This window comes from Sphaeramia orbicularis, chromosome 22 (assembly GCF_902148855.1).
Source record: "Sphaeramia orbicularis chromosome 22, fSphaOr1.1, whole genome shotgun sequence".
NCBI lineage: Eukaryota > Metazoa > Chordata > Actinopteri > Kurtiformes > Apogonidae > Sphaeramia > Sphaeramia orbicularis.
Window position 1 is genome coordinate 51366149 of NC_043978.1, and position 27328 is coordinate 51393476.

The 27328-nt window shown below is 38.3% G+C and overlaps 1 protein-coding gene across 2 annotated transcripts in view; it reads left to right on the plus strand.

Moving 5' to 3' along the window:
* Positions 1 to 229: 229 nt before the first annotated feature.
* crip2 (cysteine-rich protein 2) overlaps positions 230 to 27328 on the plus strand; it is a 40026-nt gene continuing 12927 nt past the window's right edge. Inside the window, exons 1-4 of one of the 2 annotated variants that reach the window (XM_030126725.1) lie at positions 230 to 275; positions 321 to 345; positions 377 to 449; positions 22555 to 22649. In XM_030126725.1, the coding sequence (XP_029982585.1) occupies positions 407 to 449; positions 22555 to 22649 (138 nt within the window). In that variant the 5' untranslated portion in view covers positions 230 to 275; positions 321 to 345; positions 377 to 406. The other variant, XM_030126724.1, reaches the window with a different exon arrangement.

A 27328-nucleotide genomic window follows, 5' to 3' on the forward strand; every position in this document is an offset into this window, starting at 1 on the left:
AATTTATTTTTTACGAGTTTTCCGTTTCCGCTGCTCGGTTGCCGAGTAACGTGCATTTCAACAGCACGTGAAGGAGGCACGAGGCTGCGTCGTCGTGGCTGGGGGCGGGGCTATGCAAAGGACGGTCGGTTTGACTGAATAGATGCTCAGACCCTGTGGGGGCGGGGCTGGGGGCGGAGCTATGCAAAGGACGGCCGGTTTGACTGAATAGATGCTCAGATCTGCTGTGAGAGAAGCGGGACATTTACTGTGGACAGAAGAGACGAAGAAGAGACACAAGAGACCCGAAGAAGAGACAGAGGGAAGAGACGGAGGGAGAGCCGACAGCCCAGAGTGGACCACAGACACTTCCACAGCTCACTGTACTCTCACTGCTCACTTTCACTCCGCCACAGAACATCACAACATGGCTTCAAAGTGCCCCAAGTGTGACAAGACGGTGTATTTTGGTGAGTGATTGCCGCTTGTTTTTGTTTTTTTTATTTTATTTTTTAGCTACTTTTTGAACCTGATGCTGATCCCGCTCGTTAGCCACAGGATACTATTGACAGGAACCCATTAGTTAGCTTCCTGTTTAGCAAATTGTGTCTGTTGGGATATAAAGAAGGAAAGTTTATTATATAACAAAATAGGCTCATTTTATTTTGTGTTAGAGGTAAAAAAAAAAAAAAAAAAAAAAAAAAATTCTTCATAATGCCAACATTTAACCCTTTCATGCATACTGGTCACTACAGTGGACAGCTATTCTACAGCTGTTCTCTTGTATATTCATGGATTTTTTTAATTTTATTTATTTATTTATTTATTTATTTACACATATCTTTATTAAAGTTTTAAGTCACGACATATCTTTTCTGACATGAATTGGTAACATTATGTAGATCTCTCCTGAGCATAAACCCCCACAATCACAAACCCTCCCCTTTTTTTCCTCACAATTTATCAATAAATACATGTTTCTGTGCGTCAAAAATTAAACATGTGGTGTCCAGCTGAGTGGACATTTTTGCAACTTCATGAAAAATAGGTACATAAGATTTTTTTTTTTTTTTTTCATTAAAATTTTTTTAGTGAATTTTTTATTTTTTTAATTTTTAAAATAATTTTCATTTTATTTATTTATTTTTATTTATTTTTCAGAAGAAAATTTTCAATCGCATTGTTTTTTTTTTCATGCCTAAAGAGGAATAAAAACCCTCAGGAAAAAAATTTTGATTAAGGTTTTCATAATTCGTGCATGAAAGGGTTAAAATGGTACTCTTAACACTTAGATATTCTGCACATATTTTCATGTTAGTGTATGTTTTGATGTACACACAGAAGTTATCTATGATCTGTTTTGCTATAGATTGTGTTTGACAGCTATTTTATTACTGATTGGTTTTAGCTCATCCTGGAAAATATATACCTCTGTCACATAAGCATTCCTTGTAGATTAGGCTTTTTTTTTCTTAGGGAAAGAGTGTCTAGGTAGGTAAATGATTGACAAAGTTTGGGAAAAGCAGAAGCTGGAGAGGCAAAAGGGTTAGTGTAAACAAAAGCCATATGAGCAAATATTCAACAACTGAGTGTTAAAAACATGTCCAATTCTGTGCCCTATCTGCACAATCTTCACACTACTGGATGAATGACTTGTTTTATTTTGACACCGATCCGTGTCGTTTTTAATTTGTTGAGTTTGGGAAATATCCAGCCTTGGCAGTTGGCTTCTGGAGACTCTTGCCAAGAGTGCAGAAATGCCATATGCCCAGATTACCCACTCACACAGGCACAGTAAAACATCATGCTGCGTCAGTGGGTTGAAAACCTGTAAATGCATGTCCTTTTTTTCATCCTTGTAAACAAATATGTGAAACACCCACTTAGGTGAATATCGTTGAATCACACTTATGACATGACATCATATATAGACTATAACAGATGTTTACAAAGACGTACAAAAGCAAAGCAGAGGATTAAAGGAGCTTAGATCATAGAAATAAACAAAAATTTAGGTTGCTGCACTGCATCTTTTTTTTTCGCACATACGTAATAAGCATCCTATGGTTGAGTTCATATTGCTGCTTATGCTGCTGTCCAGCTGAACTCTGGGTAATCCTGTGTTTATATTTGGCCGCATGCTGTGAACAAAAAGGAAAAATGTTCTTTGTCGCTGATCTTTTCTACACTTCAGAGCACACGGTGCTGTCACGGGGGTCAAAATCAATTATGTGAGTGGATGCAAGTCCTCTTACATAACACAAGCAGCGAACATCACAGCTGCTGCTCATCCTATGGGTCCCAAGAGTGACTAACATGGAACAATATTTGTGCAAACAAGATTTATTTTATCCTCAAATAGATTTTAAGCAGCCATCATTTGTGTTGGAGCCCTAATTTTCTGCAGCAGAGTGAGTGAGTCACTGCTCCTCTGTTGATGTATGTTATTTTTTATGTAACATGCTGAGCCGAGCCTAGAGTTATTTTTGGTCCGGGTGTGTCTTCTTGGGTGGGGAGCGAGTGCCTCGGGCAGTAACCGTGATGAGGATGAGGAATTAGCGACATACGTCAAAACCTGGGAGGGCAGGAGAAAGTAAAATAGTAAAAAGTTGCAGTCATTGCAATGGGATGTTGGAAAACCGAATGACGACACATAGGAGAGGTCGGGGGGGGGGGGGCTCAGGCCTGAGCTGCCCACAGCCTGAAGCATCAGCTTTATGTCAGTGATGGATTTCATACACTGTAGAATGAGCTCAGCAGCTCCACCTACATACATCCTCCTCTCAGCCACTTTGACTCTCCAGAGACACAGCAGAGAAGCAACGCTAAGATGAACATTCATGTGTGCAGAAAGGCTGGAGTCAGAAAAACAGACGCATAAAGGGGTGTAAAGTTAAAAAATACAAGAAAACAAGAAAACCCTGCTTCTGATCTACACCAGGATGTGTTATTGATAGAGAAAATTGTCTATATGCCATCTCATTTTCCTCTTGTTTTTTTCTCTTGTGGTGGGTTGTGGTGTGTTATATAGAGCAGTGATTGGCCCACCCTGCAGTTACCCACCTGATCATCCAGCTGGGGTTGCCCAACATCAGGTTTTAGCAAGGCAAGAAGTGCAACACTTGATTCTCTGTAATGTCATTACAGAAGGCGGCGGTTAGCCACAGTCTGGAATGGAAATTCTTTTGGTTTCAGGGAATTTTTTTTTTTATTGTTTCCTTTCCGATAGTTTATTAGACAGCTCTTTTTCTGGGGTTATACTTCGATTTCAATGCTCTTAAAACACATGTTCCTTGCAGCTGTTGAAGTGTCTGCATTTAAAGTAAAGTTAAATTTAGCATCTCTACACAGATTTTTAGTGTCTGGATGAAAGAGAGAGTCATTGATTGGAGAAGTATTGTATTTTCAGACTGTTGCCCCCGTTTTGTTCTTAAAAATATACAATTTTGAACTTGTAAAAAAAATTATCTATGATACAATGTTTAAAACCAGTGGCACGCACACCAAAAAGATTTGCCAATATTCATGTCTCAGTCTAAATCTATGACACATTTTAATCAAGTTCTCAGAGAATCTACAAAGTTGCCGTTCTTTACAGTTCTCTGTACTTTTCTTCATCACAGTTTAACATGGTTTCACTTAATAACATCGGTACCTGAGCTGGTAGCTTTGGCTGGTTTGTCTAAAATTTGTTTTGGCAGTTATTCATACATGATGATGATCTATTATAGTTTCCCATCTTGTATGGCAACATTTCTGTTACTGATTCTGTGAAAATTTAGTGAAGATATCTCACTGATCCACACTTGAAAAATGATTCACTAAACCTATTTACTTTTCACGTTTTTGCCTTCTTCTCCACCTGAATTAAGCATAAGCAGAATTTCACTTTTCCCACAGAGGACTTTTCTGTTAGCAAATTGAAATCTAAATAAAAACAGCTGGAAAGGATGGACCAGAGTGAGCTTGTTAACTGGCTGGTCTTTCAAATGATTCATTTATATATTAATGTCTTGCAGTTTGCTCTCAGATGTCAAATGTGGTCTGGAAAATGCTTATGCCCCTTTTCGGTTGTTGTCCTGCTGCTAGTATCAGCTCAACTGACCGTCACTCTGTGCTTTTTTTTCGGTTTCCATCAGAGCTGCAACCGGCAATAATTTTAATAATCGATTAATTTGTAGATTATTTTAATAACTAATCAATTCATCGGATAAACACAAAAGACTCAATTCTCAAAGATCGGTATTTAACCCAAAGCAATATAGGCTGCAGACAAGTCACTAATGATTACGTCCCTGGGTTTAGTTAGCGAGCACTAGCCTGCTACCTAGACTTCTTATAGCTAGAGACCAGCAAGATATAGTCTTCATCCAGCTCCGGTTATAGGCCATCAAACTAGCATTGTATGTATTAGTTCCAGTCATTGATTGGTAACGTTAGTCTGGTGGCCAGATCAACGGAGATGGATGAAAACCTTATAATTACGATAGTGTTTAACTAGCTAGGGGGCTAAAGTAATCATGACATGTAGGCTAAGCTAGGTTTACATTATGTTCCCAGTGCCCACGGCAGCCCCGATTGCCCGAAGCGTAGTGCACCGTGGAATTTTGGCCATTTTTTTCCTCCATTTTCAAGTTTTGTTACATAAACGGTGCACCACATTTCAGGCAAATGGGGCTGCCATGGCCACCAGGACCATATTGTAAACGTAGCTTTAAAAATCTGGCCTGGCATCTGAAGCCTCAGCCATGCTGCTCTGTGTTTTCCTGTTACAGTACACAGCATGCGAGCTTTCTTCAATACTAACGTGATCAAGACCCAAAGAAATGACTGCCGAATTCACTGTCAGCTCTTTCAAGGATCTATTTGGATCAGTTTAATCGATCCATTGTTGCAGCACTAGTTTCCATTATGTGAGAGCAGGGCTCACCAGGGACTATTGGATACTGTTTCTAGACCCCCTTCACTAAGGTCCTAAGCAAGTTGAAGTGATATTAGAAGTGTATAGTCCAGAATTACACATACAGGTACATCATGCTATGACATGAAACTCTGAGCCAAGCTAGAGTGAAATGTAAAGTGAGACATTTTCAAGTCAGCTCTTTTTTGAAAAATAGCCCACAGATTTGTTGTGAAACGCTTGTATCACAGGAACATGGACCTTCCAGTGTTACATTTTAATTGTGGGTTGGCTAAATCCAGATTGCCAGCGTCCACGTTGCAGTGTCACATCTGTTAGTTGCTGTTCTATTCAGAGTTGCTCAGAATCTGCCTGGGACAGTTAGCGCTTTTCACACCAGATTCCCAGGAACTTTTATTACCAGGAACTGGGTTGGGCTGGGGTCGAATAGCATATTCAGGCAATTGGACCTCATTGTCTGTCTGCTTCTCATCTTTTGCTCCATTTTCCAAATGATGAAAACACAAATGAAATGAAGATTGTAGAAATGGTAAAAAAAAAAAAAGTTTGCAGCTGCACAATGGCTATAGAGAGACAAGTGTGAAATGCTGCAAGTGTGTTCCACCAATCAGCGTTCTTCAGCGCACAGCCCCACCCCCAAGAATTCCAAAGAATCTAAAACCAGGAACTTTTTTCAGAGAAATTTTGAGGATGAGAGAAAGGTTTTTTTTTACCTGGGTAATTTCGGTGGAAACACGCTGAGGTTTTTCAAAGTTCCCGGTAAAGTCAAAGTTCCAGCAGTGGGAAAGGGGCTGTACGCTGACATGTGACCAGGCTCAGTGGAAGTGAATTGTTAGCGTGTGAGGGAGTCCATGCAGAACAGCACACAGCATGGCTCAGTAAATCTGCCAGTTCCGGACCTAGATTCAGCTGAGACCCAGACTCAGACAAATGGAGCAGTGCATCTTTGTACGGCTAAGTGAATAAAGCAGAACCTAAACTGGGACTAATAGTGCTCTTGTGTGAGTTTCTCTCTTTCATTCACTAGTTTCTGTCTGTCTGGCTCTTGATCCCCTCTTCTTCAATCTCTTGCCTTAGGCCTCAAATTCCTCTTCCCCTGTTTTTTTTTTTTTTTTTTTTTTTAACTACAAGGACTGGGGAAATGGGGTGAGATGGCTGACCATTATTTAAAAGGAGAGTCTCAAAGTCCCTCATGCATTATAATGAGAAACAACAACTCTATTCACACAAGGCTCTTTCTGTGTCTGTGCACGTTTGTGCCCCTGCTCGAGCAGAATACCTTCACCCTCTTTGCCTTTGCCCGATGATACGAAGCGGTGCACTGTTTCCCACACACCTCTTCTTCTTTTTTTTTTTTTAAGTCTCACTTTAGCTCCAAACATCTACACAATATCTTTTTTTTTTCCCCTTCTCTTCTGTCGGAGCCAGAGTACCCTGTTTTCCACTTGGCTGCCCAGTGGGCTGTGTGAATGTGCCTTGTCAGTTATGTAACATCATTTCTTGAGTCTTCGCCTGCTGCTTGGTGCCATTGCATAACCTGCCAGCTACTGTGCGCCCATCAATGGGGGGCCTTTTTCCTCTGCATTTTAGGCACAAATATGATCCCTTAATGGAGATGGCTTTAGTCCTGGTGCTGACAATCAGGCTGCCCCCTGACACAGGTGAAACCATTCCACCTTGGAGCAGCGTGACCTGTTGCATAAGTGGATGAACAAAGTTGGTTACATTTTATTATAAGACTGTTTTGTGTTAACATAAGAAAACTCTCATTAGTATTTGGAATTTGTAGGACATTTCTATTTCTTATTGTTGTCTACAAAACAAAAATCACATCACAGTTCTGTTTATTGTACCCTGCCTGTAGCACTTTGATGTTTTTAATAAAAATGTAAAGTGCATTACAAATAAAATGTATTATTATTATTATTATTATTATTATTATTATTATTATTACAATTAATTTCCCCTTCATTTCCAAAGAGAAGATATGGTGAAATGGTCAAAGCCACACCATCTTCATCATCTTGGTTTATCATAGGTATCTGGTAGAAACTTTAGAGTGGTTCTATGTAGTATTGATACTCCAAACTGTCAACAGTAGACATTATGTACCAGAATGTACTCACAACTATGAAAAAGCCAACAAATTAATGCTTTGTCTCTACAGACTATATTATGAGTGAGGAGAAACTGTGATGCATTTCTATATTATTATTTTATCATCAAAACAAAAACCCACACCTGGTTATTTTGCCACCCAGTTTAGCTAACATTTATAATCTTTACAATCTTCATGTAAGTTACCGTTTTAGCCAGTAGTTTTCACAATAGTTCTTGTAGCTGTCACTGTTTTGTCTGAACCATGGGTCACCAAACAACAGCAACATATTGTAACTTTCTACTTCCATAAGCCAGAGAATCCAACTCACCAGTGTTTCAGAAATGCTACCATTCCAGCATCAAACTTCATTCTTTCATTTTAGAGCAGTGTCCAGTGGACAATGACTTATTTTTTGAATCACTTTTTCACTTTCTCTGACTTTAAGAGGTTTCTATTGTTGATTCTGGTTCTTGTGACTTTCTGACGCTTTAGTTAAAGACCGTACATCTAGTTTTCAGTGTCATAGCAGACTGGCAGAGTGACTGGCTACTCCCTTTAATGGTCCCTCTGGTCACTCCTCCTCCCCTTAGATACGAATACATTGAATATATATCAACAGTCTAATAAATTTGCATAATTTCAGAGCTAAATGATAAACAATCAAATGATCATGTAAGGTCATTTTGTAATCTTTTAATGATGAAATATTACACACAGTTCCTTGAAAACGTGTCAAGTCTTTATTGTGTTTTATTACATTATTTATAACATTTATGCGTTTATATTTTTTAGTAGAAAAGTTTTTACATTAGAAAGCCTTATGGAAGTGCCAACATTTTAAAAAAAAGAAAACTCCCTCAATTTTGCATAAAAGTTTTTAACACGCTTAAGGTGGTATTTGCTGCAGTGTGAATAATGAATTTTCAATTCACATGGTTGATCAGCTGACTGATCAGCTTTTTGACAGATACGAGGCAAATCTGCTAAAGAAAATGTATTTAAATGGTGTAGAAAAATGTAGTCAGAGTAAAGATAACATCAAACTACTGTTGTCCAACATCCATTTGAACAGATTCTCACAGATCAGATCAGTGGTGTTACGTCACTTTACTAGACTCAGATGATTCCGCTCTGTAGAGCCTGAGCTCTGCTACATTTTATGCTTCCATCATATGATGACTGCCCCTCAAGGGATCATTATCCAATTACCACAGGCTGCATCTGAAGGGACATTTCCACTGATGCACGCATGCTACAACTTGTGAAAACATGGTCCACTACTCTGTAGGCGAGTCTGGCCTCACAGATCATTGTGAAGTCCTTGTAGACCGAGAACACTGTGTCCTGAGTGCTTAGAGATGAGATGTGGTGTAGGCCAACAGGGCTCTGAGGTTCAGGGGGAACAGGGACTGTGGAGAAGGCGGGTCTGCCTGCGGCTGCTCTGACCAGTGCAGACGAGATGCGCCCTATAACTGCAGCCCATTTACGTCAGCCAGCAGGATTCACGAGGTCAGCCTCTTTTATTCACAGAGAGAGGAGGGAGAAAGCCCGGAGAGGAAACCTCGCCTTGGCTGAGGCGACAGACGACCTCCAGAGCTAAGTTTTGCCACAGGGTTGCATCAGCCAAAGAGAAAGCCAGATCCCAATGCATGTTTCCTAGATGCTATTTAGTATGGGTCCCCACCCTGAGAGCAGCTGCACCATGAACAGATAGAATAAACATTCAGCCACAGGATGTTCTGTCAAAAATGGAATATGTGTTTTTATACAAAGTCTGTACATGTTTTCTGATCGTTTTTGGGTTTGCTTTCTGATAAGTTTCACACTTCATCAAATAGAATCTGAATGTCAGCCTTTGTGATCATATCCTCCTGAGACCCAGGAAAGTAAACCTTGTGTCTTTTTTCATGTTAAATAATTGTCTTGATTGGATCCAGCATAACGCAACAGGTTTTTCCAGATATATATTTTTAATGTATTTATTCATTCTTTGATGCAATGTCCTTTGCAGTGGACAGCTTCTTTTTTTTGTTTGTAAAGCTGTGAAACTCTAGTCCCCTACGGAGGACGAAAATGCATTGCTGGGTCTCACAAGGATATAATAACCAAAGGCTGTATTTAAAGGTTTAGTGCGCGGTGAGAATGTGATTTCAGTGACACTGAGCAGAGGCACTGTGTGAAATGTGAAAATGATATACACAGAATTGATTAGCACATTATTCTGTTAAGAAAGGTACTGGTACTGGAAATAAAACAGTGATATCTGGAAAATTATAATGAACTTTTTATAGTTTTTACTGTCTTGTGACCTTTTCTTCGGCCAAATATTTAATGTTAAGAAAATAATCACCAGTGTAAACTATTTTCAGCCTCTGTAATGTAAGAATTTGCTGTGTAGTTTTAGGAGTTTAGGAGTATAGTCTGTTTATGGTTTTTAATGTTTTTATAAGCTGTCTGAACATCATTTGAATTGCATTGTGACTTTAGGATTTTGAACCTTATGACCTGTTCCTTGTTGAAAACTCCTTCAAAGCTGTTTACTGGGTGAGGTTGAATACCTCTGGCTCAATGGCCATTGTCTTTAAGTCAACTAAAAAGTCACAGGTCCTTGAGGGAGTTGTTACTCCAGAGAGCAGAATAGTAAGAGGATGCAGAGAAGGAAACCCAGGCTGCTTGTTTTTTCCTCATTGACTTTTTTTTTGTGTGTGGTATGTACAGTGGTATGTGACTGGATGTACTGACTATAAGCTGCCTGGTTGTTGCTGCCTGCTCTGCCTTTGGGCCCTTCGTCACTCAGGTGTTTACCAGGACATGTAGTAACAAACACACTGCTGCCACAAAAACCAAGAAGTCAAAACACCCGCGTGGACTCAGCTGTCACTGGAGATGATTCACAGAGGACGGATGATTTTCTGAGTGTGTTTTGGACTGCTTTACTGTAGTTGGAACGGAACAGATGGGTCCACATCACCAGAGGGTGCAGCAGAGCAGAACCTAGCCGACCATAGTTTAACATAGCCCACAATAACATTGTTACATCATGATGCTACAAACAGACTTGGCTCTATTTTGCAGCAATCTGATGTACTGATTTAAAATCAGTCTCATCTGTGACAAGACATGAGACTAGGGATGTAACCATTACCGGTATAACGATAAACGGCGGTAAAATCACAGATGGTTAGTATTACCGTTTAAATTGAATTATCATGATAACCGTGTTTGATTATCGCACTTTTAGGGGAAAAAACGCCTGTGCAAAGATCTGCTTTTATGTCAAATATTTGAGTATAGTTTAAATTTATTCCAATTTTAATTTTCTATACCAAATATTTGGAACCAATATTCACTTTTAAAGTCTTTGAAAAGGTTTGTTAAGCATCTGTGTGTTATTTATGCAATAAATTATAGACATTTTTCAAATTGGATTTTATAAATTTTTTGTGTGTTTTTTGTCCTTTTGTGTTTTTATAGTAGGTTAAAGTGAAAAAATAATAGACAGATGATACAGATGAAGTTGTGGTGAAAAAACAGATCCCAAACATGGGTATAGTAAACATTTGTTTGTATAGTATATAAAGGCAAAATCAAAAGGACTGAAAAATGGACAAAATAGGCTCAGACCACTAAGGGTTAATATTTAAATGTTTCTGCAACAGAAGGGACATTGTGACTAATTTTTTTTTTTTTTTTTTGTTCAAAATACAACTTGGTTAAATTATTTCAGTGTGTGTATCAGTACTTTTTGAACATTCTGAGCACAATTTCAATAATCCCGCGATAATAATAACTGTGATAATTTTGGTCACAATAAGCGTGATATGAAATTTTCACATGTTCCATCCCTACATGAGACAGATGAGATTCTAGTCATAGTTTGATGTCTTTGATCTGTGTGTTTACCGTCATGCTACTCCATTAAAGCAGTTAACGAGCAGAAGCAGTGGCCTTCACTGTGATTTGTGTCGTTGCAGAGATGAGCTGTTGCAGCTTTGTCCTCATTGTCAAATGCATTACATTTCCCCCCCACTGCACCCTCATCGAATTATTGAGTGATAAAGAGAGCACCCATATGAGATTTCAGAGCCCAATCCCTGGTGGACATTCCTGCTGGAGTGCATGCTGGGAGCTCAGCTATAGTGCTTCTTTATCTATCATGACTTTTTAAGATGAGTAAAGCAGGGAGAAAAAATGAGCTGTTGTCCCCCTGGGTGAAACTAAGGCTGTTAGATCTGCCCTGTGTCTGTTCACAGCTAAGCACCCATGATTAAGTCATTTGGATAAACTATTAATGCCCCGCTTCTATAGAGCCTATGTTCAAGTTCTTTTGCTTAATGTTGTGTCCAGTTACAGCACAGTGTGTTTGGAGACCGGACACTGGCCTGCACCTACGATGATGATGATCGTTCAGGCTGACGACTGTATGTGATGACAAGACAAAAATACAAAAGATGAAAACAATGAATAAGTTGTAAACGAGACAAAAATAATAAGATAAGATAAGATATTCCTTTATTGATCCCACAATGGGGAAATTCACAGTGTTATCAGCAGCAAACATACACATAAACATACACGTAAAACAAACAGTCATATAAATCTGAATAAAAAAAGTGTTTAAAAGGAGAGTGCAAATACGGTTTGATATGAATGTAGTGCAAATGGTTATAAATATAAAAAACATATATAAATACGGATTTGAATATATACAGATTTGGACAGGTGCGGTTTTAGATATATGTACATGCATGCATACATAAATACATGACCAGTGCAAGCAATCTGTCATTCAAAGCCTTCACTGAAATAAAATGACTTTTTTTGTATTTATAGAGAGAAGTTTAGTGTAACTCAATAGAACCCAGTACTTTACAGAACTAGCATTTAGTCGCTGCCAGTGGAATTGCACTTGAAGATACATCCACATTTCCTCCACACTGGAGCTGCGGTCCTTACCCCTTACATGTATGTGAACAAACAAACTCAGTCTAATAATGGTCTGTGTGAGGTTCTCAGATGTATCACGGTCTGGGCTTGTCAACAGAATAGATTCCCTTACCTTTGATATATTACATTAGGACCTGCTTTCAAACTGTTTGATGTTAAATTGGTGTTTTTCCCATTTGTATTAGATCAGTTATGACTTCCAGGAAAAAGGTCAAATAAATTGTGTCCTTATTATTTAGAGAGCATGACTGTCTCTGTTGAACATGCTTTGGCCTCTGAGAAATCTTTACGGTTAAGAGAAGAGAAGAACTTAAAAAAAAAAAAAGTAATTAATACTGAGAAAATGTTGTATCAATGAATACATCAGTCTTTTACTTAAACTGTAGTAGGGTAGAACATAGAGCTGTAGTCAGTAAAATATTTCTAACACATTAAATACAAAAACATTTATTGGCTTTTATATAGTTTTTATGTGTAACTACCGATGCTTTGAATCGAATAGAGGAACCTGGCCTGAAATTCCATTCCAGTTCAAAGCCCACTGTAGTGTTAACATTATTTTAATGCCCTTTTCAGTGGGCAGTCAGGTTGTTGTGCTCATTTGTTTGTTCATTCGCTGCCTCCAGATGAACTGAACTTAGCTGACGTGGGTGGAGTGGCATAGCTGATTTAGTGTTGGAGCAAATATTGTGGTGCAGTGCTGTGCAGTTTTGACTTTTTGTTTCTGTTTTCTGCTCAAGTCAGGTCTTATCAGAAATACAGCCAGTCAAGCAGCAAATTTTATGACCGAATGAGGAGTGCACCAAGGTTATTATCACTAACGAAATGACGAAAACTAGAATTGAAAAAACGTTTTCGTTAACTGCACCCTGAGTCCTGCGATGAACTGGCGAAATGTCCAGGGTGTACCCCGCCTTCGCCCGTAAGCAGCTGGGATAGGCTCCAAGCGACCCCTGTGACCCTAGTGAGGATAAAGCGGGTTCAGATAATGAATGAATGAATGAATGAATGAATTTTTGTTAACTGAAATAAATGAAAACTATAATTAAAAGAAAAAAACACATAACTGAAACTGTATTGTGTGTTTACAAAACTAACTAAAACAGATAAAAATTATGGATAAAATTCCCTTCGTTTTCATTTTGGTCAATGTCAGATTGATATAAAATTGATTTATTTCACTCCATCAATTTTAGCTAGCGGCACCATATGGTATTTCACAGTTCATCACTTGGTTTAGAGTCAGAAACATGGAGACTAAAGCAGCAGAGTCCTGTCTGGGATTTATGTGAATACGATGGTGAAGAAGAGGAAAGATATAAAAAAACCTAAAATTAATACTAAAACTAGAAGCACTCGGAGAGCGCAGACCTCCGCCAAGGCTGATCAGTGGCCCCCCCTGTGGGCCCCCCCCCCCACGCCAAGGAGGTTATGTTTTTGCCAGGGTTTGTTTGTTTGTTTGTTTGTCTGTCTGTCTGTTTGTCTGTCCGTTAGTGTGCAACATAACTCAAAAATGTTATGGACAGATTTTGATGAAATTTTCAGGGTTTGTTGGAAATGGGCCCCCCCGTGGGCCCCCCCCACCCCCGATCACCACCAAAATTTAATCATTTCTTCCTTATCCCATTTCCAACAAACCCTGAAAATTTCATCAAAATCTGTCCATAACTTTTTGAGTTATGTTGCACACTAACAGACAGACAAACAAACAAACAAACAGACAAACAAACAAACAAACAAACAAACCCTGGCAAAAACATAACCTCCTTGGCGGAGGTAACTAAACTAAAACGAAGCATTTCGAAAAAAACAAAAACTAATAGAAACTAGCAAACCTGCTCTAAAAACAAATTAAAACTAACTGAATTAGAGGGAAAAAAAGTGAAAACTAAATAAAACTAAACTATAATGAAAAATCCAAAACTATTAGAACCTTGGAGTGCACAGATGGGTTTAAAATCACATATCGTAGGACGATCAATGAAACTAAGCAACACTGAGGCCAAAAAAGAAGTCAGCAGGTTACCTCTGTGATTGAAACCATAGTGACAGTGCAATCACAGAAGATGAGCGCAGACTGAAGAGCTTAAACTAGGAATTTACAAATGAAGTTAAGCAGCTTACAGTGGTGCAGGTATCGCACTGGTTTGGCCGTGACCTCTGGCCAAAATTTCAGTTGTCCTCATCCTCACACCTAGAGCTCAGTATATCAAACACAGCAGCATCTTCTGCAGGGCAGTCATTCGCTCTACACAAATAGCGACATAGACTCTGGTTTTACTTCATGTAAGACTATGTGTCCCAGTTTACACGTCCACTGTGTTTAAGGGGATTTAGGAGGCTCTAGAGTGTAATATTCATAATTATATTTTCATTTAGCGTTCAATCACACTAAAATTATGCTTTTTTTTTTTTTTTTTTACTTAATGAGCCCACCTACAGGGGTTGGACAAAATAATGGAAACACCTTCACCTCAAGATGATAATGCCCCAATCCATACGACTAGAATTGTTAAAGAATGGCATGAGGAACATTCTAATGAAGTTGAGCATCTCGTATGGCCGGCACAGTCCACAGACCTCAACATTATTGAGCATTTATGGTCAGTTTTAGAGATTCAAGTAAGATGTCGATTTCCACCGCCATCGTCTCTAAAAGAGTTGGAGGGTATTCTAACTGAAGAATGGCTTCAAATTCCTTTGGAAACAATTCACAAGTTGTATGAATCAATACCTCGGAGAATTGAGGCTGTAATTGCCGCAAAAGGCGGACCTACACCATATTAAATTAGATTTTGTTGATGTTTTAAGGTGTTTCCATTATTTTGTCCAACCCCTGTAGTTGTGTCGTCATGTTCATGCAGCAGCTTAAGGGCTCATTTATGTTCTATGTTAACCCTTTCATGCATGAATTATGAAAAAAAGTATCAAGAGTTTTTTTAGATTGATTTTATTTCTCAAAATTAGGCTAAAGTTGAAATACATTTTGAATTAAAAAAAATAAATAAATAAATAAAAGTCTATTGAGAAGATGTTTAATCTCCTGAGACCCAGGAAAGTACAAGTTTTGGATTTTTTTAATTAATGAATTTCCTATATCAGAAACATCATAATGCAACAGTTTTTTCAGATGCATTTTTTTTTTTTTTTTAATTGAATATCCTTTGCGGTAGAATGTCTAGTTTTTTTGTATAAAGCTCTGAAACTCTGGACAGAAAACCCATAGTTGGGTCCTGAAGGATTCTGTTGGGTCTCTGTAAACTTAATTTGATTCTGATTTGAATTGATAAAGCACTTTGTGACTCTGTCTGTGAAAAGTGCTCTATAAATAAAATTTACTTTACTTTACTTTACTTTACTTTAGGAGGTTAGGTTTATGAGATCACAGAGCAGTAAAAATTCTAAAACTAAGATGATCTTTTTTTCATTGTATTGCGGTGGGTCTATACAGACCGCCCCCTTGTGGTTTGGAGAATATTGCCTTTATAACCCTTTGGAAAGTGCACTTCAACTGTGTCTACAAATGTGGACGTCATGCATGAAAGGGTTAAAGATGCAGACGGATACAGATAGTGTTCTGTCTGTCGCCTGTGTATATTCCATACATAATTCAGTCTATTTTCCAGAAGCGAGCAGATGCATATCCAGATGGAGAACACGGAACAGTACCACCAGGAACCGTGGAGGCAGTGTTGACATTCTCAGTGTCAACATTAATATCCACATTAGTAAAACCTCCTCTTTCGTCGGCATGTTCGTTATTATTGACTTTCTTCTTCTTCTTCTCAAAAATTGTTACTCTTCTTCGTGGTATTTAGCCACTATGGTAATTACGAGCGGTGCCCTCAGGTGGATTGATTGAGAAACGCTCATTCCAACACATTGGACGCATGGAAGTATGAAAGCAGTGGTGCTTGACAACGTTAGAAACGGACATAATTATGTACGTATGTAAAACAAGCATAAATGAGCCTTAAAACAGACCTTCTTTTCTTTCTTATTCATAGCATGTAGCATTCAGCAATATGTTGCATCACTTTTCAGCTACTGTGTTTGAGTGTGGATCAGAGTTGCTATCCTAAAAGAAAGAAGTCCAGAACTAGCAAAAGAAACACTGGCTTTAATTAGAGTTTTTGTGGTCACTGTAGAGCAGGGCTCACCAACCCTGGGCCTCCAGATCCACTATCCTGCATGTTTTAGATGGATCCCTCTTCCAACACACCTGATTCAAATGCTCAGCCTATCATCCAGCTCTGCAGAAGCCTGGTAACGACTGTCAGGTGTGCTGGAAGACGGAAATATCTAAAACGTGCAGGATAGTAGATCTGGAGGCCCAGGGTTGGGAACCCCTGCTGCAGAGGAGGCAGTGGGTTGGTATTCACTTGGTTGCAGTCTGCAACTTCAACCTACAATCTGCTACCTTTAATAATGACTTTGTATAAAATTTTAGTATTTAATAGGGATCAACCAAAATTGATTTTTTAGGGCTGATGCTGATACCAATTTTTTTTTTCATAAGCCTTAGCTGATGACTAGGGATGCACCGATTCCGATATGAGTATCGGAATCGGCTCTGATACTCAGTGTGTGTGCTCATATTCATAAAAGTAATCTGATACAACTGCACCGATACCACTTACGGCCGTGTGACATTCACAGTTCAGTGCAGCAGGTATGAGGAGGAGGAATAATGTGTGTGAAGTGTGAAGAGTGTGGGGATTGAACCAAATAAATGACGGTGATTAAAGTAACGCTGACTGACAGTAACGTTCCAGACACAGACAGATACAGACGCAGCGTTCTGTCTGTCCTCTGCGTACATTCCATCTGTTTTCCAGGTGATGGAGGATGAGTACCCAGACAGAGAATATCAGCGGGAGTACGGAGCGGTGCGGACCACCGCCAGCGGAAGTGAAAACCAAACTTATCACTCATTTCTCTTTTCTCTTCCTGCTGAAGCTAAACTTTTAAACCTTACCAGAGAAAACGCTGCAGTATTAGTATCACATTAGTGTTACCTCTCCATGTTTGTTATTACTGACTTTCTTCTTCTTCTCATTAAACTTTCCTCTTCTTCGTGGTGTTTGTCCAGTATGGTTAATTCAGAGCGGCGCCCCCTGGTGGATTAATTGACAAACGTTCATTCCAACACATTAAATGTCAGTAGCAGCACTTTGTTCCAGTCAGACTAATGACAACGACAATAAAGCACATTTACAAAAGGAACTAACAACTGGAATGGGATTATTAAGGACTGGTATCGGTACTCGGTATCGGCAAGTACTCAATTGTAAGTATTTGTACTCGGTCTGGTAAAAAGTGGTATCGGTGCATCCCTACCGATGACTGATACAGGCTGCCGAAAAAAATTATCAGTCACCACAGCTTTAACAGACATGTTATCAAGTTACGGTTAATAGTTACATTTTTGTGTTATAAAATGTCTCTTAATGTAGAAAAATGCAAATGAGCTAAACAATAAAAAAAATTAACTAAATATTTGTACCATAACATGTGAACAATACCAACACTACTGTTGCCCTCGGCCCAGACAATTTTATGAAGATTGCTTTTTCTTTCTTTGGATTTATTGTATCTCATAGCTTGAAGTTATTGAAAAATTACCCCAAAGGTCATAAAACAGTTTTTTCCCCTTCACCGAAAAACAAAAGTTATATCACAAAATGATCAGTGTTGCCGTAACTTCATATTTTATTGGTGAGAGTGGATTTGTTTTGGAGTGAGAGGTTAGATGTACAAGAACCTTTAAACAACACCTCCAACTATCCAAAGCAGTAACTCATGTGAAATGGAAATCAGGGTGAATTCTTCACTGTGAGGCAAATTGTAGGCTGTTGTGAGAGAAAACAGCCCAGCTAAAAGGATTTGACACATCCTCATCAGTGTTGTCAATGTAAACGCTAGTATCCAGACAGACTTCCCTGTGAACATAGCTTTGTTTGTTTCCACATGTGGGTGCATCCCTCATGTCGTCTGGTACTGTGAAGAAGAAGAAGAAGAAGAAGAAGAAGAAGAAGAGGAGGCAGACTTGGTTCATGTCAGATTCCTCATTTGTGCCCACGTTTCCTATTTTTGGAGACAAATAACTGTGTCTCGGTCCACTGCTACACTACATAACTTCATGTTTCTTCAGTTTAAATATTTTCAGGCTTTGCGTGAAGGAGTGTAAGACTGAAACAAAACATCGATATGGCAAACTATCGTGATATTTAAACTTATAATGCAGGGGTGTCGAACTCATTTTAGTTCAGGGGCCATATTCAGCCTAATTCAATCTCAAGCAGGCCAAACCATTAAATAATAGCTTAAAAACCTATAAATAATGACAACTCCAAGTTTTTCTCTTCATTTTAGTGCAATAAAAACATTAGATTATGAAAATATTTACATTTACAAGCTATCTTTTCACCAAAAAGATGCGAGTAGCCAGAAAAAAAATGTAATTTCTTATGAAAAACAAGCTAAATTTTAACAATGTTAGTTTTTCTCTTCATTTTAGTGCAATGAAAACTAAATTATGAAAATATTTACATTTACAAACTATCTTTTCACCCAAAAGAAGTGAATAACCAGAAAAAAAATGTAATTTCTTAAGAAAAATAAACTAAATATTAACAATATTAGTTTTTCTCTTCATTTTAGTGCAATAAAAACTAAGTTATGAAAATATTTACATTTACAAACTATCTTTTCACCCAAAAGATGTGAATAACCAGAAAAAAAAAAAAAAAAGGAATTTCTCAAGAAAAATAAGGTAAATTTTAACAATATTATGCCTCATCTTATCACTTATACATGTGCATTACACACAATGTTACACAAACATAATATTGTTGAAATTTTCTAGTTTGGAATGTGGAACTAAAACGAGAATGTCTACAATATTATGTGTCAACTTATTAACACAACTTAAAAATTGGATCTACAAATCCACAAAACATGTAGTAACAGACAGAATATTGTTCAAATTGTACTTCATTTTCAGGTTGTTCCCGTTTTATTGTTAAAGGGTTATTAGACTATTAAATTTAGATCACATGGGGCTCAAACCAGTTCAACACCACAGACTGTTCAGATCTTCAGAGTAATTTTTGTACTCCATAAAATCATGCTGCGGGCCGGATTGGAACCTTTGGAGGGCCGGTTTTGGCCCACGGGCCGCATGTTTGACACCTGTGTTATAATGGATTATCGATATCCCAGCCCTACTTTGTGTATCTTCTGGCTTTATTTCAGTAGCCGTGGTTGTGTGAAGGATAATAAAGGATAGATGCTGGCTGTGTGTAATCATCCGGGATGTAGATGTAGATGATGAGATGTAGATCCCCTACACCTCCCCCACTCTGTAACTCCCACACTGTGTAATAAAGACAGACAGACTCAGCCCTCTTACAATAACAACTGGTCCTTTGAAAAGGAAGCTGATAAACTGAGGCCTTTGTTCCTAAACGTGTAAACAGTCATCTACGAGGCTCTGACGTCTGTTTGCAGGCTGACTCGTCAGGTTTATCTACAGCTGTGTCTGCAAGGAATCACATCTGCACTTCGACTGGAAACCACACTGGTGGGATTCCTCTGGAGTGTATTTTTAACACTTTGAGGTGTCAAGAGGAATGGGCGTCCTTAGATTTAGACAGACTTCCACCTGGAGCAGACAGGTTAAACCCCTACTGCTTTCATTCAGTTCTTTTTAAACATTGTCTTGAGGTGTTTGGACTGAGGAGAAATAAATGCACAAGTGGATTCAACAGTTGCCAGGAGCAGACGTGCACACACTTCTGCTCTCAGTCATACCTCGTCCTGTCTGGTGACAGAGTCGGGGGGGCTTTGTGGAGGGATTTATAGCAGACTTTTAACACTGAATAAGAAAACATTTTCAGATTGATGGAGTACTTCCTGTGCTATCTTTCAGTCATGTCAGCATTCCTCTGCTTTGATGTGTTGATAGGACATTCCCACTCCCACCTCCAAGCCCCTCCCCAGCTTTTCTCCAGGGTCTGATCTGTAGGCCAGGCCATTTGTCTGGTGTGTAACTGACAAACAGCTGTGACAAGAACTCATTTCTATTTCACATCTGTCAACTAATTTTTCCTGATGTAAAATAATTGTGTTTACAAAGCGCATGTTTAAAAAAAAAAAAAAAAAAAAAAAAAAAAAAAAAAAGATAAAAGAAGGAGGCCATATTAAGTGCATACAAGCAAAGGTAACCTTACATTATTAGTCCCTCCCTGAAATTCAGTTTTTTTTCCGGGGTGGGGGGGGTGGGGGTGGGGGCTTTTCCAGGTCTTTTCCGTCCATCCATCTGAGATTTTTTTGTCCAACACATTTCTTGAAGACTGTTCGCCCAAAGCTTTTCAAATTGACAAACATGTTCTTTTCTACTCGGACAGGTGCAGTGCACAGTTTGATAGCAGAATTTACATTTTTGAATTTGGTACAAATTTTTGAAAATTTTAAATTAGAAAATTTGTTCAACTGATTTCTGGGACACTATTCACCCAATTCTTTTCAGCACATTCTTTTTTTTGGTACAAATTTCTGGGAAGTTTAGGTATGATACTTTTCAAGAGACATTATATTCCATTCTTCCTACAAACAAACAGTGCAAGGTGTTTGATGTCACCTTTTCTGTTTGACGGTGCTCATTCTGTCATGGGGATAAGTCAGGACTGCAGACAGGCTATCTATGACTTTGTGTGTTTACATGTGTGTACCAGTGTGGTACATTTGAATCCAGGTGCAGTGACCTCTTCAGTGTTTAAAAGTGTAATTCCACAGATGGCCACTAATAGGTTAGAAGAGCATATTTGAAGTTTTACTGTGTCAATAAACGAATATTTAGCATTTGTTCAACAAATATAGTTGTCGCTGTCCTCAAAGCTTTAGGTGAAAAACAGTTGATGAGCTAATGGAAGCTCAACCTGTCTGTAATACAAGTGCTTACCTAAAGAGCAGCAAATATATTTCTCTGAAATGTATTTCAGATGCAAGTGTTCCGTTTCCTTCCCAACACCTGTATGTGATGGTTGTTTTCCTTCCAGTTTTGACAGAATAGATCATGAATACATTGCAGTTTGACAAATCAGAATCAAATCTCAAGATGCCGTTACTGGTAAATCATCTAATGAACCCACTGATTGTAATAATTGGCTTTATGACGTATTCCAGAAAAATGACACAGGTACAATACACTCTATTCTACATATAGGAAGAGGAAGAACATTTGAACAAGTAACTGTGTGTATGTCATTTTAGTGTGAGGGTATGTAGGAAACAGACTCCAGTATCCGGCTGTTTGTGCCCCACCACGATAAGAGAAGGTGTTTCCTCTGCTGCCTGCACAACTCCTCAGGGTCCATTGTCTGGAAACAGCAGAGATTTATAATTGGAGAGGGTGTAATTAGGCTTTTTTGCATGTCTGGGGGGGGGGGGGGGGGGGGGTCGGTCTGGGGGACGAGAAGGAAATGGGGTTGAGGGGTGGTCAGCAGCAGGATGGGGTACACAGGGGGAGGGGTATGTTTTGAAGGGGTAACACAAAGGATCTGGGTTAGATGTTGGCATCCCCCACCCCCACCCCGTTCCAGCTGGTCTGGGACCCACACTACTGTCTGTCTGTCTGCCTGTCTGTCTGTCTGTCTGTCTGTCTGTCTGTCTGTCTGTCTGTCTGTCTGTCTGTCTGTCTGTCTGTCTGTCTGCCTGTCTGCCTGCCTGTCTGTCTGTCTGTCTGCCTGTCTAAAAAAATGACATCATCTTTTGGCAGCGAGTAAAAAGACTATCAGTAGAAAATGGTTAAAGCCTGAAGCACCCATAACAGAAGAATGGATGGACATGGTACAGGACATTTACATTCTGGAGGAGTGGACATTTTGTTTTTAGGGTCAAAAGGAATCTGTTTTCACTATTTGGTCAAAATGGACAAATTATGTTAAATTTGTAATAGATGTGAAATGAATACATCGGTGAAGTGAATACTTTTACATGTGAAACATTTGTGTTTAGATGGATGTAAACATACACACTTTAAAGTGTCTTGTCTTATTGATGAAGTAATGGACCAAGCCTTCTGCTCCAGCCCACTTTTCTTTATTTATTTATTTAATATGTTCTATATATATATATGACAAAAAATCTTGGATGAGCATTTTTTCATTTGTCGTGTAGAAATTGAATTGTACCTGTAATAGAAGTTTTGTAACATGTGCTTTTCCAAATAAACAAAGAATTAAAAAAAAATATATATATATGACATCATCCTAGCGTCCTGTGTGGCACACAGGCATTCCCACTACCCCCCCATTCCATCCCATCCCCCCATGAAAACAGTCACTCAGCTGGCACAGTGACAGGATTTCTGTCAGGGGCTCACAGATACACTACAAGCTAATCATTATTCTGGCTGGTGAAGCAATCAGCGACGTAACTCCTCTCCATGTTGAGCAGTTGAACAGCACATTATGCGTTACACAAAGCCTGACAGTAAATGGAGAAAATAAAGGCTTTTGTAAAGGCCGATGTATATAAATGATGCTTTGACTGTTGACTCAGCCCAGTCCCTCCACCTCTGTCTTTTGTCTTTCATGTGCAGCTGAAAAGGTGTCATCTCTGGGAAAGGACTGGCACAAGCTGTGTCTGAAGTGCGACCGCTGCAACAAACTCCTGAACGCTGGAGGCCACGCTGAGGTCAGTGACAGTCCACTCCTGTCTCCAGCTGCTTCAATCACATGCATGTGATTCTGATTCTTCACTTAAAAATCCAAAGAAGCAAATAGCATTACTTGATTTGATTAATTTATTAATTTTCATGAAGTTTCAGAAAATGTTGCAATGTAACATACACACACAGCAGTAAGTTCAAAAACCTTAAATATGTGGTGCCCACACACAAAATAAACACAGTGTGACGAAAACAATGTAAACTAAAAAATAGAAGTTTGACCCTTCCATCTGAAAGAGCTGAGGGTGTAGAAGAAGGCAGAAAAAAACACCACTTTTTGAAAAAAAACACATGAATTGTAAAATAAATGTATGTGATCACCAGCTCTAAAGGTTGGCCAGAATTTGGCTGGAAAAACCTCATTCGCTATTTTATTACACCAAGTATTAAAAGCAAACAATTAGGAAAACAGCAGCAATGCTGGAGAGGAGGTGGTCACATGAATGCCAACCACTCACATATCTGTTGGACATGTGTAAAAATGCAAATGCTTTGGAATTATGTTGTTCAGACAATGGAGAATATTTAAATTATAAAATTCCAGTGGACCCCCAGGCTATCTACCTGGGTCTAATACCTGATGATGAAATTAAAAGAGAAGACACTTACTGATTTAAAACTTTAATTATTGCTGCAAAAAGGTAGTCACAAGGAACTGGTTAAAAGTGACCCTCTACAGCCACAACAATGGCTGGACATTATAGAGGAAATATATACCATGGAAAAATTAACATTTCATCTGAGGATTAAGATGGGACCAGATTCAAGGACAGTAATTCTGGATATCAGATCAGGTACGGAAAAGCATCCCCCCTTGTTGTACTGTGTGAGTTTCGTTTTGTTGTCATTGTTGTTTCTGCACTGTAAAAGTGATTTTAAAATATTAAAAGAAAAAGTAAAAAATAAATAAATAAATAAATAAATGTAAGTGATAATAACGTGGCTTTATAGGTATATACATCACATATATGTAATAATACATTTCCAACAAAAAAAGTGAACAATTTTGTGTTTACATAGAAGAAAATAAGGACCTTTGAGTACTAAATGTTAAAGGGTTTCCTCCTCCTCCTTAAATGTGTTTGGGCTCAGAACAATTCTCATTCAACAGCATGTGACTGAACAGTAAGATAAAAATGCGGGGATGTGGGTTTTATCTGCACAACTGGGCCAGTGATGGGGGCTGTTGTTGAATGGAGCATGTCGCCTGCATTGCCTGGAGTACTATTGCATTGAGGCCATTCATTCATTCATTCTAACACTACATGCACTCAGTCCTGCTGTAAAGCACCATGGTCAGGAAACGCCTTAGGTTACGATGCTCTCACTTAGTTTTCCAGTTCTAGTTCTATCTCTGACAGTGAAGTAGTTTCTGACACAGCTCAGAGGTCCACGTCCTCCTCTGCTGTAGTGTCAGTTCAATGACTGATCATGAAATCTACAGGGGAAAACCGGTGCTGTCTAGTTATGTACGGACTAATGCTACGTTCAGACAGCAGGTCTTAATGCACAATTCAGACTTTTTGGTTATATCCACTTTTTTTGTGTGCTCATTCATATTACACATTAAATGCGACTTCTATCAGTTTTGAGTGTGAACTGAATGCAGGGGTACAGGGGTGCTTGTTGCACTTCCATTTCACTGTAAGTGTACCTGTACATCTACGTGTGACAAATAAAGATCTTGAATCTTGAATGCGACCCTGAAGTGACCTGCATGCGCAAAAGAGGTCCTGACCAAGGGTATTATTGTTTGTATTCGATTGTATTATGAAACAAAAAAAATACACAAAGTGATCGTACTCCTCATCTCCATGATTCACCTCTAAGCATTCACTGACACCATGTATACACCAAGGTTATTATCGTTAACGAAAACTAACGAAATGACCAAAACTAGAATTGTAAAAACATTTTCATTAACTGAAATAAATAAAAACTATAATTAAAAGAAAAAAAACATAACTAGCTGAAACTGTATTGTGTGTTTACAAAACTAACTAAAACAGATAAAAATTATGGATAAAATTCCCTTTATTTTCGTCTTTGTCAATGTCAGATTGATATGAAAGCGATGTATTTCACTCTAATTTTAGCCGGTGGCACCATACGACACTTGACGGTTCATGACTGGTCGTTTAGAGTTGTCTTCTGGTCCCCACTCTACCTGGAAGCATGGAGACTAAAGTTGGGAGAAAACAGAGTCCTGTCTGGGATTTATTTGAATACGATGACAGAGAAGAAGAGAAAAGAGATGACAAAACTAAAATTAATACCAAAACTAAGCATTAAGAAAATAACAAAAACTAAAATTAACTCAAATTAAAACTAATTGAATTAGGAAAAAAAAGTCCAAACTAAATAAAACTAAACTATAATGAAAAATCCAAAACTATTAGAACTTTGGTCCTGACGTCATACGTGACCACGCAGGCATGCACTGTCATTACGGAAGTAAACGCAGAATCGTGACATTTGTAGTATTTCAATGATGTAAAGGTTGGATAAATGCGACCTGGACGTTCAGACTGAAGTCGCATGTATTGGATTTAGGACCACATATGAAAGTGGTCTGGGTCGGATTTGAAAACAATCAGATTTGTGCTGTTCAAACTGTCTTTAACAGACTGGATACAGGTCACATATGGGCAAAAAAAAAGGATTTGGGCCACATTTGCCTGCAGTCTGAACGTAGCCTTATTGACCAAAACAAATCTGTGGATCCTCAATCCCCTGTAAGCAGTTGAAGTGTGTGTTAAAAAAACCTGACATGTGATCATTCCCAGGGTGTAATAAAACAAATACATATCAGGGAGGAGTTGCAGTACTACAATATTAAAGCCTTAGACTAGCTTTTCCACATTTTTGTACCCAGGTACGATCAAAGTAACTGTTCAAAATCATATCATATTCTACTTTTTTTTTTTTAATGAAAAGGCGTAACTAAGTCTTCCACAAACAATGGTTAAAGATATAACATACACATACACACAACACATCCACATAAAGGATCCGCTATATACTTTATTGAGTTGGGTTCTTACATAACATCAAATGCTTCCACTAATGTTCAAATTCAGAGAAAATTGTAATTTTATTCAGTGTAACAGCTGGTTTCATTTGGCTGCTTGTCAGTGATGTTATTACTGTTAGTGATGTTATTGCTGTTACCTAGGGATGTAATGATATGAACAGTTCATATCACGGTTATTGTGACCAAAATGATCACAGTTATCATTATTATCGCGGTATTATTGAAACTGTGCTCAAAATGTTCAAAAAGTACTGATACACACGCTGAAATAATTTAACCAAGTTGTATTTTGAACAAAAAAAAACAAACAAAAAAAAAAACAATAAAAAAAACCAAATAAAATAATAGTCATAATGTCCCTTCTGTTGCAGAAACTTTCAAATATTAACCCTTAGTGGTCTGAGCCTATTTTGTCCATTTTTCAGTCCTTTTGATTTTGCCGTTATATACTATATAAACAAATGTTTACTATACCCGTGTTTGGGATCTGTTTTTTCAGCACAACTTCATTTATATCATCTGTCTATTATTTTTTCACTTTAACCTACTATAAAAACATAAAAATATATAAAATCCGATTTAAAAAATGTATATAATTTATTGCATAAATAACACACAGATGTTTAACGAACCTTTTCAAAGACCTTAAAAGTAAATATTTGTTCCAAATATTAGGTGTAGAAAATTAAAATTGGAATAAATTAAAACTATACTCAAATATGTGACATAAAAGCAGATCTTTACATAGGTGTTTTCTGTGCTAATCAAACACGGTTATTATGATAATTAGAATTTAAACGATAATACTAGCCGTTGGCAATTTTACCGCCGTTTATTGTTATACCGGTAATCGTTACATCCCTACTGTTGACTTTGTCATTAAGGAATAAAATGATAGAACACACATTCATGTATATTCATTATATACAATGTACTGTAAACACATACATGTAATATGAATCAAACTTTCATGTGTTAACCTTGTCTGAGTCTGTAGAGTTTCATCAGTAATTGTGGTGAAAACAACCCATGATCCCATTCTACTGCACAATGATATTAAACAGCGTCGTCTGTGATTGTTTGGATAGATGGGACCCTTAGTGGCATAAATCACATACTGTGCATTTCATTACATTTAGTGCCTTTAATTTGACTTTTTCCAATTTTGTCCAGTCACTTGCTGAACATGTGTTTAATAACGTCAGCCATGAATCGCCCTCATGGGAATGTGAACCCTCTATATGTTGCTTTTCGTTCTTCCTCTGTCTCTGTTACATAATGATATTGGGGTTACTCACTCTCTGACTCCTTCACCCTAGTGAGTTTCTTATCTTGTCCATTTTCTTTGGCTTTTCATGACTCAGCCAATGCTTCAGTTCTCACCCTCTGTGCACTCCGGTGAATACACAAACGGACACTTTATTCAGAGTCTCCTGCTCTTCTCACTCTGCACAGGGAGGATGTGATCTCAGCCTCTTTGTACACAAAAGCATTGTCCCCACAGACCCCAAAGGATGCTGCTGCTGCTGCTGCCTTGTTTAATCTCTGCATGATTACAGTCATGTAGTCCCAGTCTCTCTAAGGCCTGTGCTCTCTTTGCCCTCCATCCTC